Source organism: Tenrec ecaudatus, chromosome 1, assembly GCF_050624435.1.
Source record: "Tenrec ecaudatus isolate mTenEca1 chromosome 1, mTenEca1.hap1, whole genome shotgun sequence".
NCBI lineage: Eukaryota > Metazoa > Chordata > Mammalia > Afrosoricida > Tenrecidae > Tenrec > Tenrec ecaudatus.
The window spans coordinates 14158270-14175320 of NC_134530.1; the positions used below are offsets into that span (position 1 = coordinate 14158270).

The following is a 17051-nucleotide window of genomic DNA, read 5'->3' on the forward strand; positions in this document are numbered from 1 at the left end:
AAGAAGGAAGGATTACCCCAAAAAGGCATATTCTACTTCATTGAAAGAACTCTAGCAGTTACCTGCAAGACTGCTCTTTCATTCAACTTACCAGTCATCTGAAATTTCTATTTAATTATCTTAATTTGTTACTACACATTTATTAAAAGGCTGCATGTTTTGTGATAAACCCTGTTCTTTGTGCTGATGATACAAGATGAACCAGGTATATTATAACTTTAATCTTCCACTTTTTGCTACAGGTGTTTGATAGTCTTATGTGAGAAAGGTACATAGGGTAACAGAAGCAAACTATCCCAAGCATAAATTCTATACTAAGTAGCTTAAAGAGTGTGACAGAGCGCAACCAATACCTGCCTTAGTTATGTAATGCTACTACAAGTACCACAAATGGATATCTTCAACAAATAAATATTTATTTTCCAACAGTTTAGAGACTAGAAGTCGAAATTCAGGACACCAACCCTAGGGGAAGGCTTTTTTCCTATGTTGGTTCTGGGAAAAGTCTTTGTCTCCTTTCAACATCTGTGGACTTGGAATCTCTTGGAGATCTCCATGTTTCATAGACTCAATCTCCTTCTGGGTCTAGGAGATTCATAGTGTAGAAATCCTGTGTCCAAAGGCATATTTCACTCCATGCTTTTCTTTCTTGCTAGTACATTAAGGTTCCACTTTTTGCTCTGTTGTTTAATCTCTTTTATATCAATAATCTCTTCTTTAACTAAAAGAGGTTAATGCAAGATACAACATAACCACGTAGATTTTATCTTGTCTCACTAATAAAACTACCACCAATACTGCCTCATTAACACAGAGGTTAGGTTTTACAACAAATAATTATGTCACATCACAAAAAGAGGGATACATATATAATAGTGGGAATCATGGTCTAGTCAAGTTGCCATATATTTTGTGGGGGACACAATTCAATCCATGTGGGGGTCAAAGGGTAGTATCAGGGCAGTACAGGGACAGGACAATTTTAGAGTGGTGAGAGAAGGGCTCCTAATGTTGTAGACTTACAGAAGACTCAATGTAAAATGAAAGAAACAAGTGAATGCATTTTGCAGGGATGAAATAAAAATGTTAAGCAATTACAATTAAATGCAATAAAAATTAAAATTCTGCTGCCAGTAGTATAGTAACTAAAATATACACTCTTAATGTTATTAAAAGATAAATTCTTGACTGACATGATGGTTGATACCATCAAAGAAGCTTAATCGTGAAGAGAGATAAAACATTACTAGAAGACAGTTCTATTAGGTTGGTAAGATATGCTACTAAGGAGAAATAGGAGACAGGAAATATTGAAGATGTTAGAAAGAGTACATGATTAATGGTATGATGGATCAAAAAGGAAGGAGGGAACCCATAGCTGAAGGAAATGCAGAGTATGGAGATGTGGATGGGTATGGAAGCAGAAAGGTTTTCCTCCTTGAATTGCCCAAATGTACTCACTTATTTGCTTACCCATTTAAAGTTATTCATCGAATCCCTACAAGCATGTATAACATCAGGCATAGACATCAATCAGTTTGGCTCAACCCATTTTCAAACCCTCTGAAATGCTACCACTCATGTAATATAGTAGTTGATACGTTAGTTTTAGAGTCAAATGGTGCCGAATGGCTTCAATTTCTCACTAACAGATGAAGGAGAATCCCACTTCACGTGCTATCTGCGCCACATGGAAATATCGGATTCCTACCCTTCTTCAGTTCTGACACCATTCACAATAGTGTCCCTGACTACAACCACCTGGGGCCTGGCCAAAGCGCTCAGGTTAAAAGGTTCATCAGATTGCAAAACAGGCAGCCACTAGTTGGAATTTTGAGAGTCTGAACAATTCCAAAATTCTAATTTGCTGCCTAAAATTCTGGGCTTCCAACTAAAAACCTTAGAGTGCCAGCCTCAAGATCATGGGCCCCAAGTCCACTTAGTTATGACCCTCCTTTTGATTCTAAACCTTACTTAAATTACCCTGATAATTTCACAAAAAGGTTATACTTATGATAACAGTTTAAAAGGCAGGGTCTGGAAGGAAACCAATGTTAAGGTTCTGTGTCCCCAAGACATGCTGTGTTCCATATGGATCGATGTTTCTCACCTTGCAGGAAGCTCTCTTAAGGCTCTGACTTCCAGACTTTTATTGTACAGCCCTGACTGATAAGCTAAATTATATCTCAAGAGGTTAAGATCAGACCACCAGGTGATCCCTTTGATCTTACTGACATCATTCATTAACCTCAACTTCACTTTGATGCTTGGCAATCTTAAACAAAAGCCAAAATACTTTCTGCAAGGAGGTTCAGCACTTCACAGTTAGCAATTATGAAACTGCTAACTGTATCTTCTAAATTCAAGCAAATGATGTCATGTGGCTAATGAACCAAAAGCACTACTATCAGAGAAAGGAATAAAGTATAAAATAAGAGGAAAAGATCAAATGATTCCTAGGGTATTGGAGTAGAATCAGACATGGTATAATTTTATATAATATACATACAAAAAACCCCAATAAAAATAAAAAGGTCTTTGTACTCACACACATATATTTCCTAACTCTATCCACTATTAGGGCCCAGAAGTCAGTAAGTATAACATATGCCAAAATCTTTGTTTTTATATTTTCTCAACAAAAGGGAGTAGGGTTTTTAGAGAAAGGTCAGATTTGGGGGCTTGGGTAGGAAAAGGAAAGATGCACCTAGAACACTGACAGAAAGTAATGAACTTCAGTATATAGTAATGTACAAATTATAATGGAGTCATAAAATATACAGAACTTTATCTGATGGAGTTCCTAAATAACCAAATTCAGGACAATTTTGACAGAGAAGGGTAAAAATACATGATATGAGTAAGTCTATACTGGCATAATTATTCCTTGTAGAATTCCAATGAACAAACAGCAGACATGATTGGAACAGGAAATAGCATTTGGTAAATACAGTAATAGTAGTCAGAAGTAATAATTATCTATACTAAAATTTGTAGGCTACTCTATAAGGTAAGATTGTATTTAAAATATATAAAAATTACCATTTGATAAAAATGATAGCAATAATCATAAATATTACTTATCAATGGATTCTAGAATCAGTAGGTGAAAAAGCATAATAAGAAACAATATTTTCTGTCTCAAAATTATTATCTGGAGAGAAAATTTACTAATTATTAAATGTATAATAGTTAGTTTATAATAGGAAATAATGGAAGAAAATAAGATATGAAATAAAACACAACACTCATACCAAATACAAGATCAGTATATCTTAGAGTATGTTACATCAATAACACACACACAAAAATTAAACAAACCATATTTACTCAATGCTATTCCCTGAAGCTTATTGATTATAATAGTCAAAGACTTTAACCTCCCTGGTGGTCTAATTATGTCAGTAATTTTGTACTCAAAGCAGTACATTGTTTTGCATAAAATTTGCTGTTTTATATTGTAGGTCTGTAATTCTTAAGAAATTACTCATTTTAATTGCTCTAGTAGACATTCCAGGTATGATAAACTTCAATACAGTTAATAGTTACCTTGAGCCACACGGGATTACCGCCAGGGAGGCTACAAAAGGTGAAATTTACACCAGACTGATAAAGTAACAAACACTGATGAGTAAAACTGCAGTTACAGTGACATTACCATTTCTTCCAAAGGCACAAAGTAGATCCAATGACCTCTTAAGTTAATATTGCTTTGTTACTGAAAAAATTGTTTCTTTAATCCCAGATCTTGGGAAACTTGCTTTTTGAAACTATAAAAGTAAAAATGAAACATCCCACTTTTGACAGAGAATAGTCTCTCTACTGTGAGTTTTAAAATGTGAAGTGAGGTGTGATGTCTGACTAAAGGCTTTCCCACATTGCTTACATTCATAAGGCCTAACTCCACTGTGAGTTCTTAAATGTTTAGTGAGGGCTGAAGAATCGCTAAAGGCCTTTCCACATTCCTTACACTTATAAGGCTTTTCTCCACTGTGAGTTCGCCTATGTCTAGTGAGGTGTGAAGAACTCCCAAAGGTTTTCCCACACTCCTTACATTCATAAGGCCTTTCTCCACTGTGAGTCCTTACATGTTCAGTGAGATGTGATGAACAACTAAAGGCTTTCCCACATTCCTTACATTCATAAGGTCTCTCTCCACTATGTGTTCTTACATGCTCAGTGAGATGTGATGAACAACTAAAGGCTTTCCCACATTCCTTACATTCATAGGGTCTCTCTCCACTATGAGTCCTTATATGTGTAGTGAGGGCTGAGGAATGAATAAAGCCTTTTCCACATTGCTTACATTCATAGGGTCTCTCTCCACTATGAGTCCTTATATGTATAGTGAGAGCTGAAGAATCGCTAAAGGCTTTCCCACATTCTTTACATTCATAAGGTCTCTCTCCACTGTGTGTTCTTATATGTGTGGCTAACTGTGAGGCCTGACAAAATGTTTTCCCACATTGCTTACATTCATAAGGCCTAACTCCACTGTGAGTTCTTATATGTGTAGTAAGGACTGAGGAGTCACTAAAGGCTTTCCCACATTCTTTACATTTATAAGGCTTTTCTCCACTGTGAGTTCTTATGTGTTTAGTGAGGTGTGAAGAACACCGAAAAGCTTTCCCACATTCTTTACATTCATAAGGTCTCTCTCCACTGTGAATTCTTAAGTGTTGAATGAGATGTGAGGAACACCTAAAGGCCTTCCCACATACCTTACAGTCATAAGGTCTTACACCACTGTGAGTTCTTATATGCTTAGTGAGGGATGAGACCTGACTAAAGGCTTTCCCACATTCCTTACATTCATATGGCCTCTGCCCATTGTGAATTCTTATGTGTGTAGTGAGGTGTGCTGATTGACTAAAGGCTTTACCACATTCCTTACATTGATAAGGCCTTTCTCCACTGTGAATTCTTAAATGTTGAGTGAGGGATGAGGCCTCACTAAAGGCTTTCCCACATTCTTTACATATATAATGTTTATCTCTTTTATGAATTTTTTTATTTAAAATGAGGGATGAAGGACAATTATAGATTTTAAGACATTCTTTACATTCATGCTTATGATTGCTCACATGTGTCCAAAAGGATGAGACATTACAGAAATCTTTCCTACATTCTGTACATTCATAGAGTTTCTTACCAGTGAGTGTTGTTACAGGACTCTTAAGAGTTGAGATACAAACCAGATCCTTTCCACATACCTTACATTTATGGGGGTTTGTTCCAGGAAAAGTTCTCATAGGAGTGGTTAACCGAGAGGAACAATCACTGTATTCTCCACATTCCTTACACTGACATATATTACATTTGGTATGAGATCTGTTATGATGGTCATATGATGAATGATCCATGAAGGTGTTTCCATACTCAAAGCATTCAAAAGGATTTTCTTCAAAAAGATTTCTTTTTAGAACTGTTAGATCTGGAATCCAGCTGAATGTTTTCCCACACTGACTGCCTTCATTACTTTCAAAGAGGTTCTCTTCTGTATGACTTCTATTTAAAATAGATAACAAGTTGAAATTATATTTGTTCCCATTTCATCATAACCAAGCATAGTGAACGTGCATTAATTTGTCCTAACTGGTCTCATATTTTATAGATTAAATCATCTAGCAGAAATACTACCATTAATGTCACTAATTTTCAAAATAATGAGGTAATTTAATAATTTCACTCAAGAAATGTTTTGTTACATGGTTAACAGTCACATTTATGAAATGTATTACTGTTAATATTTTCTGAATACACAATTTTACAGCTATGTTTAAAACTACATGAGGGTTTTTTTTTAACTTATGAGGCCTTCAAAAATCTGTGGAAAACCTGTATGAAAATAAGTGCAAATTTTCCACACAATTTTGAAACACCTTGTATATGTATATTTTAATGTCAGAACACCTTAGATCCATCTTGTTTCCTCTTATATGAATGACACTCACCTGAAATGTCTCCTCTCACTTTTATGCTGATTATTGTCATGTGATTCACAGGTTTCTCCTAACATGAAGGACCAGGTGTTATTCGTCATGAACTGCACCATTATATGTTCACTGGATAACATTTCCCCATCATTAAGATTATCGGAGACTGACCCAAAAATTCAAGTTGAGTTTCACAACATGAAACAAAAATAAAAAGAATAGTTAGCAGGGAAAGGCTGGTATGAACAAAGATACTTTCATCATTGTTTTCACTGTTTCAGCACTCTGGCAATGATTAAAAAGCAGCTTCTCAGTAAATACTCCCATAGGACTGGGAGTAACAGTGACATGTTGTGGTTGTTAGGTGCTGGTGAGTTATTTCTGATTCATAGTAACCCTATGTGCTACAGTGGGAAACAATGCCTAGTCCTAGGTCAGCATTACAATAGTTGCTATTTATGACAGTGATATAAATAGGTTTAAATGGGAGAGCTAATCAGAAAGATACTGGATATAAAATGCATGTAACATTTAAAAAGGGGTAAAAGGTCTCCATGACCACTAAAGTCACAAAAGTAAGCTCAGGTGTCTGTGCAGTCACGTACTCATTGCCATTTAGTCAATTCTGACTTAGAGTGACCGTATAGGACAGACTGGGTTCCGAGACTGTAACTCCATGGGAGTAGAAAGTCTCGTCTTTCTCCTGTAGAGATGCTGATGTTTTCGAACTGCTGATCTTGTAGTTAGCAGCCTAATGCACAACCACTATGCATTAGCAGCCTAATGCATAACCAGTATAGTTTTAAGACGGAATTTAGCTGACCATTTCAAATGTAATTTCCTCCATGTAAGTAAGGATGGTCCTTCCAAAAATTTTTTTTTCTGGTACTTCCTAGCATAATAGCATTTGAGTTTATCTACACTGTCATTATATCTATCTCTTCCTTTCCTTGGAAAACAAATCAGTGTCACAGGCAGGTTCCTCATGGAGAAATGCATTTCATGAGAGAAGAGCGTACAGAGCAATGACCATTCCCTTGACATTGTGAAAATACTTTACACTCTGAGGACTCTTAACACATTGTGGATGGATCCCGAGTTTACTCGTGTTTCACACGCCATCTGTTACAGATGGATCACGAGATAACTTGTGTAGCAGCATGAACCTGTGTTCATTTCAAGCAATGGAAAAAAGAAATAATCTACCAGAGGCTGTAGAGTTTGTGCTGCCCATGGAAAGAGAAGTGAAACCAGGTATATTTGAAAATTTTGTAAGATACTGCTTCACAGAGAAAAATGCTATAAAAAGTACCATACATTAAAAAAGTACTAAGAAGCTTGGTTTATATATAGGTCCTATGCTAACTACAATATATGAAATAAGTATAACTGTTTAGGGTAAGGTCTCCACAAATAATCAAACCACAGGGCTAGGGGATAATGTTTGCACAGTGTTTCAGGGAATAATATTTGCACACTGTCTTTGTTTCTCAAAGCAGTGGTATAGTTAAGGGTGACCAGATTTTAACATTGGTACAGTGGGACACACAGATAAAACGCATATCCTGGCGAAATAGCCACATGGCACCCGAAAACCATATACCCTAGCTTGTTGTGCATTCTTTCAAAAAATCGGGACTTTTTTACAACGCCACAGGACACAGGAAAAAATGTTAAAAATTGGGACTGCCCCGCCAAAAGCGGGCTGTCTGGTCACCTTAGGTATAGTATATTTGTAGAATATAGTAACTATAGTACATCGTATAAAAATGAACATATCAACAAATGAACACTGGGGAACAAAGAATGTATTTTTTGTTTGATATACTGTATTTTTACTGTTTTTCAAGTAATATGGATTATGTTATTTTTATAAGAAGTTTATAATTTCATGAAGATTATAGTTTTTTTTTTCATGGTAGCATGCTCACCTCAGCCCCGCTCGGTGGTCCTCATGGGGAGACCTCGGGAGCGAACAGAAGAGCCCAGCTTTATTGCTAACCCAGGATCATAACTTCTTACAGGGGCCATAATTACAGGCAACCACATGTCACAGCTCAAGAAGATTATAGTTCATAAAAGTAAATGTTCCACATACATTGCCAAATATTGTTTCATAATGTGAGATGTTTTATACTCAAAACCTTAAAAAGTTATAAATAAATATAATAGTTGATTAGATGTAAACCCATTTATGGTTTAATGCAAAAAAAAAAAACAAACCCTAACAGCCGAAAAAAAATACACAGCCATTTCAGTAAGTTGGTAAAAAAAATATCTGGTCTTTAATGTGTTACGAGAGATGGGGTTGAGTTTATTCATACCAAAATAATCATGTCAAACCTGTAATGAACACTGTAAACCTCTCTAAGGTCCCAAACCACAAATCTGTCAGTCCTCAAAAGTGACCCCCGAAGCCAACACTTACACTTTAAACATTTTAAAAGCTTCAGGGCCATTAATATCATATAAAAAATAGAAACCCACTTTAATACAGAGCATTATGTTCAAGGAAAAGCCAAGCTATGTGAATGTCATATACGAAGGGATCTGGCCTATTTAACAATTTATCACCACTCCTTAGAGACCCAAATGCTGGAGCAAAGTTGGAGAGTAAAATACTTTTGTTCACCAAAGAGATAACAGCACATGATAAAATCAACAAAAAAAGACTAGGTAAATAAAAAAGGATTGTCTTACCTATTGAGGCCAGGTTTTGGAAGGTTTCCATCATCACATCTCTGTACAGTCTCCTCTGAGCACGATCCAGCAAAGCCCATTCTTCTTGGCTAAAGACCACGGCCACATCCTCCACGACCACTGAGTCCTGAAACATCCCACACATTCTGGATCAGCAAGGTACCATGTAGTCCAACGTGTATAAGAAGCAAGGATGAGGCCAACAGTCCCAGACAACTGAGCATTTATGGGGGTCTGACACAAGGATCTGTGTGCTACGGAAGGCATAGCCACCAGCCTTTTTCTCATCTTCACTAACAGCATACTCTTCCTCACTTCTAGCGTATCGAGTATCTCCATAGTTTAACTGCAACCTCTCTCTTTATGGTCTAGACCAGTGGTTCTCAACCTTCCTAATGCTGCAGCCCTTCAAAACAGTTCCTCATGTTGTGGTGACACCCAATCATAACATTTTTTGTTGCTACATCATAACTGTCATTTTGTTAGTTACAAATCATAATGCAAATACCTGATATACAGGATGTATTTTCATTGTTATAAAGTGAACATAATTAAAGCATAGTGATGAATCACAAAAACTACGTAATCATATAGTGTAAAATATTTATTTCTAATGACAAATGAAATTTTGTCTTCAAGCATGATATAGCATGGGTTGCAGTCTTAACATAACAACAGTAAACTACATTGCTACATTTTGTGACAGTAAGCATAAAAAGTGAACGTCAATGCGAAGGTTAAGATAGCATCTTTCTCACCGGATCAGAAATTCTCGGGGCAGTCTTTGCAAGAGCACAACGAAGATCATCTTCCACAACAAGTCGACTTCTGTATTTAGACTTGGTAACCAACAAACTGGAAAACCCTGTTTCACAAAGACATGTTGCTGCAAATGGAAGAGGACGATGCAGTCTCAGAACAGGATATGGCTGCAAACACGTGATCCAGAATTTTTTAACAGGCATCATAGTTCTTGCTAAATCGCTGTTAATAAGTTCGATGAACTTCTCTTGTGCTGTGTCAGGAACATCTTCAACTTTGACTGTGAATGGGCTTCTTGTAAGTGTCAGGTAGATTTGGTAAAGTACGATGAAATTTTGTCTGCAAGCATGTGCATGTATTCTTTCACAGAAATTATCATCATAATGCGTTTGTCTGGTTCAATGTCATGTTCCTCAAAGAAAGCAGATAAGGTAGGCAACATGTAAATTTTATTTTCACCCCCCCTTTTTTTTGGCCAAAACTGAAATCTCATTTGGAATGAGACAAAATAAAGACTAGATAAATAAAAACGGATTTTCTTACCTACTGAGACAAATTGAGGCATGTTGCATTTGGTTCTTGCAGTGATAAAGTTAACTCATTCAAGATGGCAACTAAGTAAGCTATTTTCTGCAGTTCACTTTTATCACTGAAAAGTGCTTCACACTGGGGTCTTGCTTTCTGATTTAAAAACCTTTTGAGTTCATCACAAAGCTCAAAAACATGTTTTAAAACGTTTCCTCTCAACAACCATCTCACTTCAGTGTGAAATAGCAGAGCATTATTTGGCGCATCCAACTTGTTGCACAGTTGTGAAAATAGTTGACTGTTTAAACTGCTCACCTTTACAAACTTGACAGAACTTATGAGGCTCTTCACTACTTCTTATAACTCTTGTGGCAGTATCGTCATTGCTAACATTTGCCGATGAATCATACAGGGAGTTTCTATGACTTTTGGTGACTCAGTCAGTACCCAATGTTGAAATCCAGATTGACATCCTAGCATAGCTGGATCCCCATCTGTGAAGACGCCACAAACCTTTCCTAAGAGGTTTTATGCTCTTTCAGAAATGAACCAACCGTGTCAAATACATCATGTGTGATAGTTGTCATTTCAAGAAGTTTGCAAAAAAGAAACTCATCTTCAAAGTCGCCATCATTAATATACCTCACATAAAACAACTGTAAACAGTTTGCAACATCTGCAGATTCATCAAGCTGGGTGCTAAATATTGGAAGTAGAGCAGATTTCATTTCCTGGATTATCTGATCAAGAATATTAGCAGACATATCTATTCTGTGGACAGTGTTGTCAGATAAAGAAATTGCACTCAATTTCGTAACAAATTTTTCTCCAACTATAACTCAAACAATGTCTTTGGCTGCTAGCAACAGTAAATCCTCAGTCAAGTGTGTGAGGTTTCATAGCTCTGGCGATTCTGAGTGCTACCAAATAGGAAGCTTCAATGGCTGCTACATTTTGTTTGTGGTACTTGCCACCAGTGTCAAGTCTGGCATTTTTGAGTCCATCAGCTTTGCTTCTAAAATAGTTGATATCCTTGCCCACAAAGCTTGATGTCTGCTATCAAAACGGTGTTTTAGTTTGTTGGCTGATAGAACTTCACAACAAATAACACATTGCAGTTTCTCAATTCTTGCTGTAATTATTGAGGGAAATCCATACTGTAAAAAAATCCCAAGTATATGTTTTTTCCTTAACATTCTTCTCTACCCAATTCATTGTCATGGGATGGTTTGCTAATTAAAATAATATATAACAATAGCTTTAATAATACAAAAGCTGATACATGGCATAGTTCAGTCAATACAGTTCATTAAAGTTTCCCATGATTTACCATTCTGTTTTTTTTTTACATACCTGTTACTATCACAAGGGGGCAGTATTCACATCAACCACAGCTGAATATAAAAAAGACTATCACCATGCAGATTAAGTTCTCATAGTACATATATTTATTTTTTGCAGTAGTTGATGATTTTACAGTACACGATTTTACATTTACCCATTAATTATATTTCATGAAGTGTTTTACTTCCAATACGGCCGCTTTCAACACAGCAGCTGCTCTCTACACAGTAGCTCTCTACACATGTGACAGGTTTGCTTAAGTACATTATGGTGCCAAACCTGTCACATACACTGTATTTGTATGGGGTGTATGTGATGGGGTAGGCACGATGATGCCATCACACAGGGTACCTGCATATCCAATGGAATTCCATGATCTGTAAGAGTGATCTCTGTGAAATAACACCCATTTCATGCAGTAAGGAGAGAAAAGGTTTGCGAAACTGCAGGGTGGGTGCTAAAACAGACTAGCTTTAGAATGAGAAGATTCCTCCTGTGAGGAAAGTGTTGAAGTAAGTTGTCTGTGCCATCACTAATCAATCCTGGTATGACAGTGTCACAACAAACTTTGAGCTAGAGCCAAGTCTTCAATGCTGCAGGTTACATATTCTAAAGTTAGCAAGGACCCTATCATTCATATTAAAATATTTAAAAATCCACTGCCATTGAGTTGATTCTGGCACATAGCAACCCTATAGTCTCTGAGACTATAAATCTTTACAGCCTCATCTTTCTACCAAGGAGCAGCTAGTAGGTTTGACCTGCCAATCTGGAACTTATAGTCCAATGTTTGTCGCACAGTGCCAGGAAGGCTCCTTATAGTGAAATACAGTAATGACAAAATGATCCGTACATGAGCACATATGTTTGTGAATGGTTTTGCAAAGCTCTTTCAGCATCCTGGCTCATGCATATCTCATGACTCTTAAGCAGATATTATTTCAACCAATTGACAGTTGAGTAAAGTTAAAAGACAAATCATATGCTCAATGTTGCCCACAGGAATGCTGTGTTCATGTGCACAGTTTTATTGTTATGCCAGCTGTGTCTCTTTAATACCAAGGATGATCTGGAGTCCTGCTGGATATTAGGAAAATGAGACAAAGGACACATCTTACTCAACTCACACAAGTTGGTGCTCCTTCAGCTGGCACAATCTTGTGCCTCAGACAAAACTTCTTTCCTTCTGAAATGTAACTGGCTACCTTCATTTGTTAAAATCGATTTAGGTAATAATGGCATAGAGTAAATAAAGCAGTTAATAAAACAGAAATATCTAAGTGAACACGGATTCGAGTTCTTTGACTGTGGACAGTAATTTTTAATATACAAGAGGGCTTTACAAAGTTTATGGGAAAATGGAATGAATGGATAATGGAATGGGATTTTTCCATGCGTGGTATTTTTATGTTCTAGGAAAGTACAGCATAGTAAAGGGATAAGCAGTAGACACTACGGAGCAGTATATAACTATGTTTAGGGTTTCTGATAGCACAAATATTTTCTGGAGTAGATAGCCTTCTTTCACTCATGGAGTGGCTGGTGGTTTAAACCACCTGATTGTGTAGTGAATTGCACTACACCACGGGGGCTCTTAGTAACTATCCTGTGTGTTGGAAATCTTTACCTCTATGATACTGAGGCAAGGAGTAGAAGCAGTTAGAAATTACAGGATTAGGTTGTATTTTCCAGTCAATCTCTTTTGAGCTATAAAAGAGATTAAATGAGTAGAGATGAGAGAGCTTTCTCATTGAAAAAAAAAAAATCAAGAATGGAGCACATTCTTTGGACCTGGGGTTTCTGCACTGAGAAACTCTAAGACCCAGGAGAAGATCGATGGCAAAGATTTTTCTGCAGAACTGGTAGAGTAAAAACCTTCCCCTGTATGCATTGCCACAAATTCAGATTTCTAGCCTCTTAAATGCTAACAGAATAAATTCTTATTTTTGTTCTGTTATCCACTTGTGGTATTTCTTCTTTTAGCAGCACTTAAAAATTAAAATAGATGCAAAACTCCTGAATAAAAAAATCAGGAAATTGAATCCAACAATGTATATAAAAAAAGAATTTCTCAGGACCAAGTGGGAATTATTCTAGGAATACAGTATTGGATTGACACTAGAAGATTAATTATAGTCATCTATCTTGTCAAGAGGTTAAACAAGAATTACCATACAAATATATCAATAGATGTAGAGCACTTGACAAAACCAATAACAGTTCAGAATAGAAGTTCTAGGAAAATAATGAAAAGAAATGCCCTTGACTAAAAAACAGCTACAAAAAATTATATTTAAAATCATAATTACCAGCAGGAAAGTAGATGCTGTTCTGCTAAGATCGAGATGCAGACAAGGATGTTCCCACTCACCAATCCTATTCAACATTGTACAACAAATCCTGCTGCTGTTAGGTGCCACCAACTAGCAGTGACTCTATGAACAACAAAAATAAACACTGTTTGGTCCTGTGCCATCTTCACAATTGCTGTTATGTTTGAGCCCATTGTTGAGGTCTCTAAGTCAATCCATCTTGTCTAGGAGCTTTCTTTTTTTCAATGACCTTTTCTTTACCCAATCATGAAAGTTTTTCCAGGGACTGGACTCTCCTGAGGACATACACACAGAACAGGAGAAGATGTCCCACCATCTTCACTTCTCAGGGCATTCTGACTGTCCTTCTTCTAAGACAGATTGCTTTGTTCTTCTGGAAGTCCATACTACTTTCAACATTCTTTGCCAACACTAAAATTCAAATACATCATTCTTTTTGTCCTTCTTATTCAATGTCCAACTTTCATGCATATATGAGGTGACTGAAAATACCATGTCAGGTACACCCCAGGCCTCAAGGGGACACTTGCTCTTCAACATTTTCAAGAGGTCTGTGCAGAAGACTTGTCCAGTGTAACACGTTTGACTTCTTGACTGCTGCTTCCATGAACATTGATTGTGAGTGGATTCAAGCAAAATTAAATCTTTGACAACTTTAATCTGTTCCTGTTTATCATACCGTCTATGTGTCCAGTTCTGAGGATTTTGGCTATCTTGACAGTGAGCTCTAATCCATACTAAAGGCTACAGTCCTTGATCTTCATTAGCAACTGCGTTAAGTTCTCCTCCCTTTCAGCACATCAACACTGACTCTGAAGTTACAGTGATCAACAATGTTTTGGCAAAAAACAAACAAACATACAAACAGATCAATGGAGATGAGAGAGCACAGCAATAGACAGATATAAAGACACCCAAAAAAGGGTAGCCTTTTCAATGGTACTGGAACATCAATACATCCTATAGCATAAAATAGCAAATCAGGATAGAGATCTTATACCTTTTATAAACATTAATTCATATTAATGTGAGTTAAAACTATCCACTTGTGGTATTTATTACTATACCAGCAGATAACTAAAACAGATGGTGTACCATCAACTGAGATGTGGATACCTATAAGGAGAGCACTTTTTTGGAGAGGATGCAAAGATTACTGACAGGATGTTCACACCAAAATGGCAATAGGAATATCAAAGAAGAGAGGCATAGTAAAAATGGCATGTATATTCTTACAAGAGAACACCACTGAGCAATGAAAGTAAAATAACACCCAAAGGGAGAATTTTCCTAAAGTGGATTTAAACTAAAGGAATCAATATTAAAAGTACATAAAGTATTCTATTTGTTTAAAATATAAAAACTCCTACCAAAAAGAAAATACACTCATTTAGAGATGTATATAGTGGATGAAAAGTGAGGCTGGTGAAACGCCCTCTTAGGTACTTTGGGTAAGCTATTAGGAGGACCAGTCCCTGAAGAAGGACACCAGGGTTGGTGGAGGGTCAGCAAGAAAGTGGTAGATCCTCATCAAGATGGAATAGCACCGTGGCCGCAGCAATAATTGTGAGGATGATGAAGGGTGGGGCACTTTCTCACTCTGCCGTGCATAGGAATGGCATGAGCAAAAACAACTCCCTGGCTCCTAACAACATACAGATAAAACCAAAGCCATAAGGAAAAGAAAGAAATATAAATGCTGAGACACAGACTGCAACAAAGAGGCAATGTGAACACTGTGACTGAGAATCAACTCATCAAGGAGCATGCCAGCACGGACACATCTCTAGGATGTGGATGTTCATTTTGTACATAATTCCATTATACATCTATTATAAATTTTTCTGCATCTATGTAAAGAAACCTCTCAAATTTAGAAATTGAAAGACATGTACAATCTGAAAAATGTTATATGTAAAACATAACAAAAACACTTAATGCCACATTCCACATTTTCTCAGTAAAAACACATAAAAAATAATACTTATTATTCCATTCGTATCCACCACTAGTTAAAGGTTGAACCCAGTACATGCCCCCCCCCCAAAAAAAACCCAAATTGTTTTAAACACGTGAAACCAGGTAAAGAAATAAGATTGCCCTCCCTCCAGAAGAATTTACTTCAGAGGACAGCACTGACACTACAGCTCAGGGAGAGGGACATGTCTGATCAGAACACACAGGGACAAATGAAGGGGGAGGAAGCGAGAGTGGAGCACATCCAGATCCACTAAGCCTTGAAGACAATATCCCTGCTCAGGGCAGCCAATGCACAGAGGACCATATGGCCGGCCCCACTAGGAGACATGACATCCTTCACTGACCCATAGGCCTACAGGAGAAACAGTGTGGGGATTTTGCCCAATCTGACCCCACCACACCAAGGCAAAACACTAAAGGCATGCAACAGAACAGCAAAGGGAGCAGAGCAAGAAAATACTGAGGGAGTACCAAAAATAGACTTTTGGGCCAGGGCGTGTCACCCCATCAGACTCAACTGGAAAACACTCCTAAAGGTCAACAAACAGACCTTGACCTATTTACAGACTTTTCTTTTTTTGTCATTGGTTCTTTGTTGTTGTTGTCGTCATTGTTTTATTTTCGTTTGCCACTTTGTCTTGCTCTGTCTTGTTTTTTTGTGTGCATATTATCTCTGCAGGTCTATCGAGATAAGATAGGCTGGATAAACAATCTGGAGGAGAAAACAACGGGACCGATGGTTCCGGGGGGACATGGGAGAAGGGGAGGTGGGAGAAAGGAAGTGGTGTTAACCAACCCAGGGAGAAGGGTACAAGAAGTAATCCAAAATCAGTGGCGAGGAGTGTGTAAGAGCCCTGGTAGGGATTGATCAAGGGCAATGTAACTGAGAGGAATTACTGAAACCCAAATGAAGACTGAGCATGATAGTGGACAAAAGTACAAGGAAAAAAAGGAAAGAAATAGGAGGCACGGGGCATTTATAGAGGTCTAAAAAGAGGCATGTACATATGTAAATATATTTATATATGAGAATGTGGAAATAGATCTATGTGCATATATAATATAGGCCTAGTATTAGATAGCGGATGGACATTGGGCCTCCACTCAAATACTCTCAATGCAAGAACACTTTGTTCTATTAAACTGGCATTCCATGATGCTCACCTTCCCGACACTATCACTGAAGACAAATGGGCACAAAAGCAAATGTGGTGAAGAAAGCTAATGGTGCCCGGCTATCAAAAGATATAGTATCTGGGGTCCCTTAAAGGCTCAACGGTAAACAAGCAGTCATCTAGTTCAGAAGCAAAAGTCCACATGGATGAAGCACACCATCCTGTTTGATCACAAGGTGTTGAAGGGATCAAGTACCAGGAATCAAAGAACAAAAAATCATATCATTGTGAATGAGGGGGCGTGCAGAGTGGGAACCTAAAGCCCATCTGTAGGCAAGAGGACCTCCCCTTAC

At 37.3% G+C, this 17051-nt stretch overlaps 1 protein-coding gene across 1 annotated transcript; it reads right to left on the reverse strand.

Annotated features, from left to right (window-relative positions):
* Positions 1-399: 399 nt before the first annotated feature.
* Positions 400-13715, reverse strand: LOC142445628 (uncharacterized). Its single transcript, XM_075547583.1, has 4 exons — positions 13580-13715; positions 8637-8763; positions 5955-6102; positions 400-5508 (listed from the first exon to the last, which is right to left on the reverse strand). Exons 1-4 carry the CDS (start codon positions 13655-13657, stop codon positions 3771-3773), a joined length of 2091 nt encoding a protein of 696 aa, XP_075403698.1. The 5' UTR covers positions 13658-13715; the 3' UTR covers positions 400-3770.
* Positions 13716-17051: the final 3336 nt, after the last annotated feature.

Coding starts and splice junctions, on each gene's coding strand:
- LOC142445628 (XM_075547583.1), bottom strand. CDS start 13,657: ATGTTGAATAGGATTGGTGAGTGGGAACATCCTTGTCTGCATCTCGAT. Junction 8,764..13,579: donor CAGCATCTACTTTCCTGCTG/GTAATTATGATT, acceptor GGGATGTTTCAG/GACTCAGTGGTCGTGGAGGA. Junction 6,103..8,636: donor CCAAAACCTGGCCTCAATAG/GTAAGACAATCC, acceptor TTTTTGGGTCAG/TCTCCGATAATCTTAATGAT.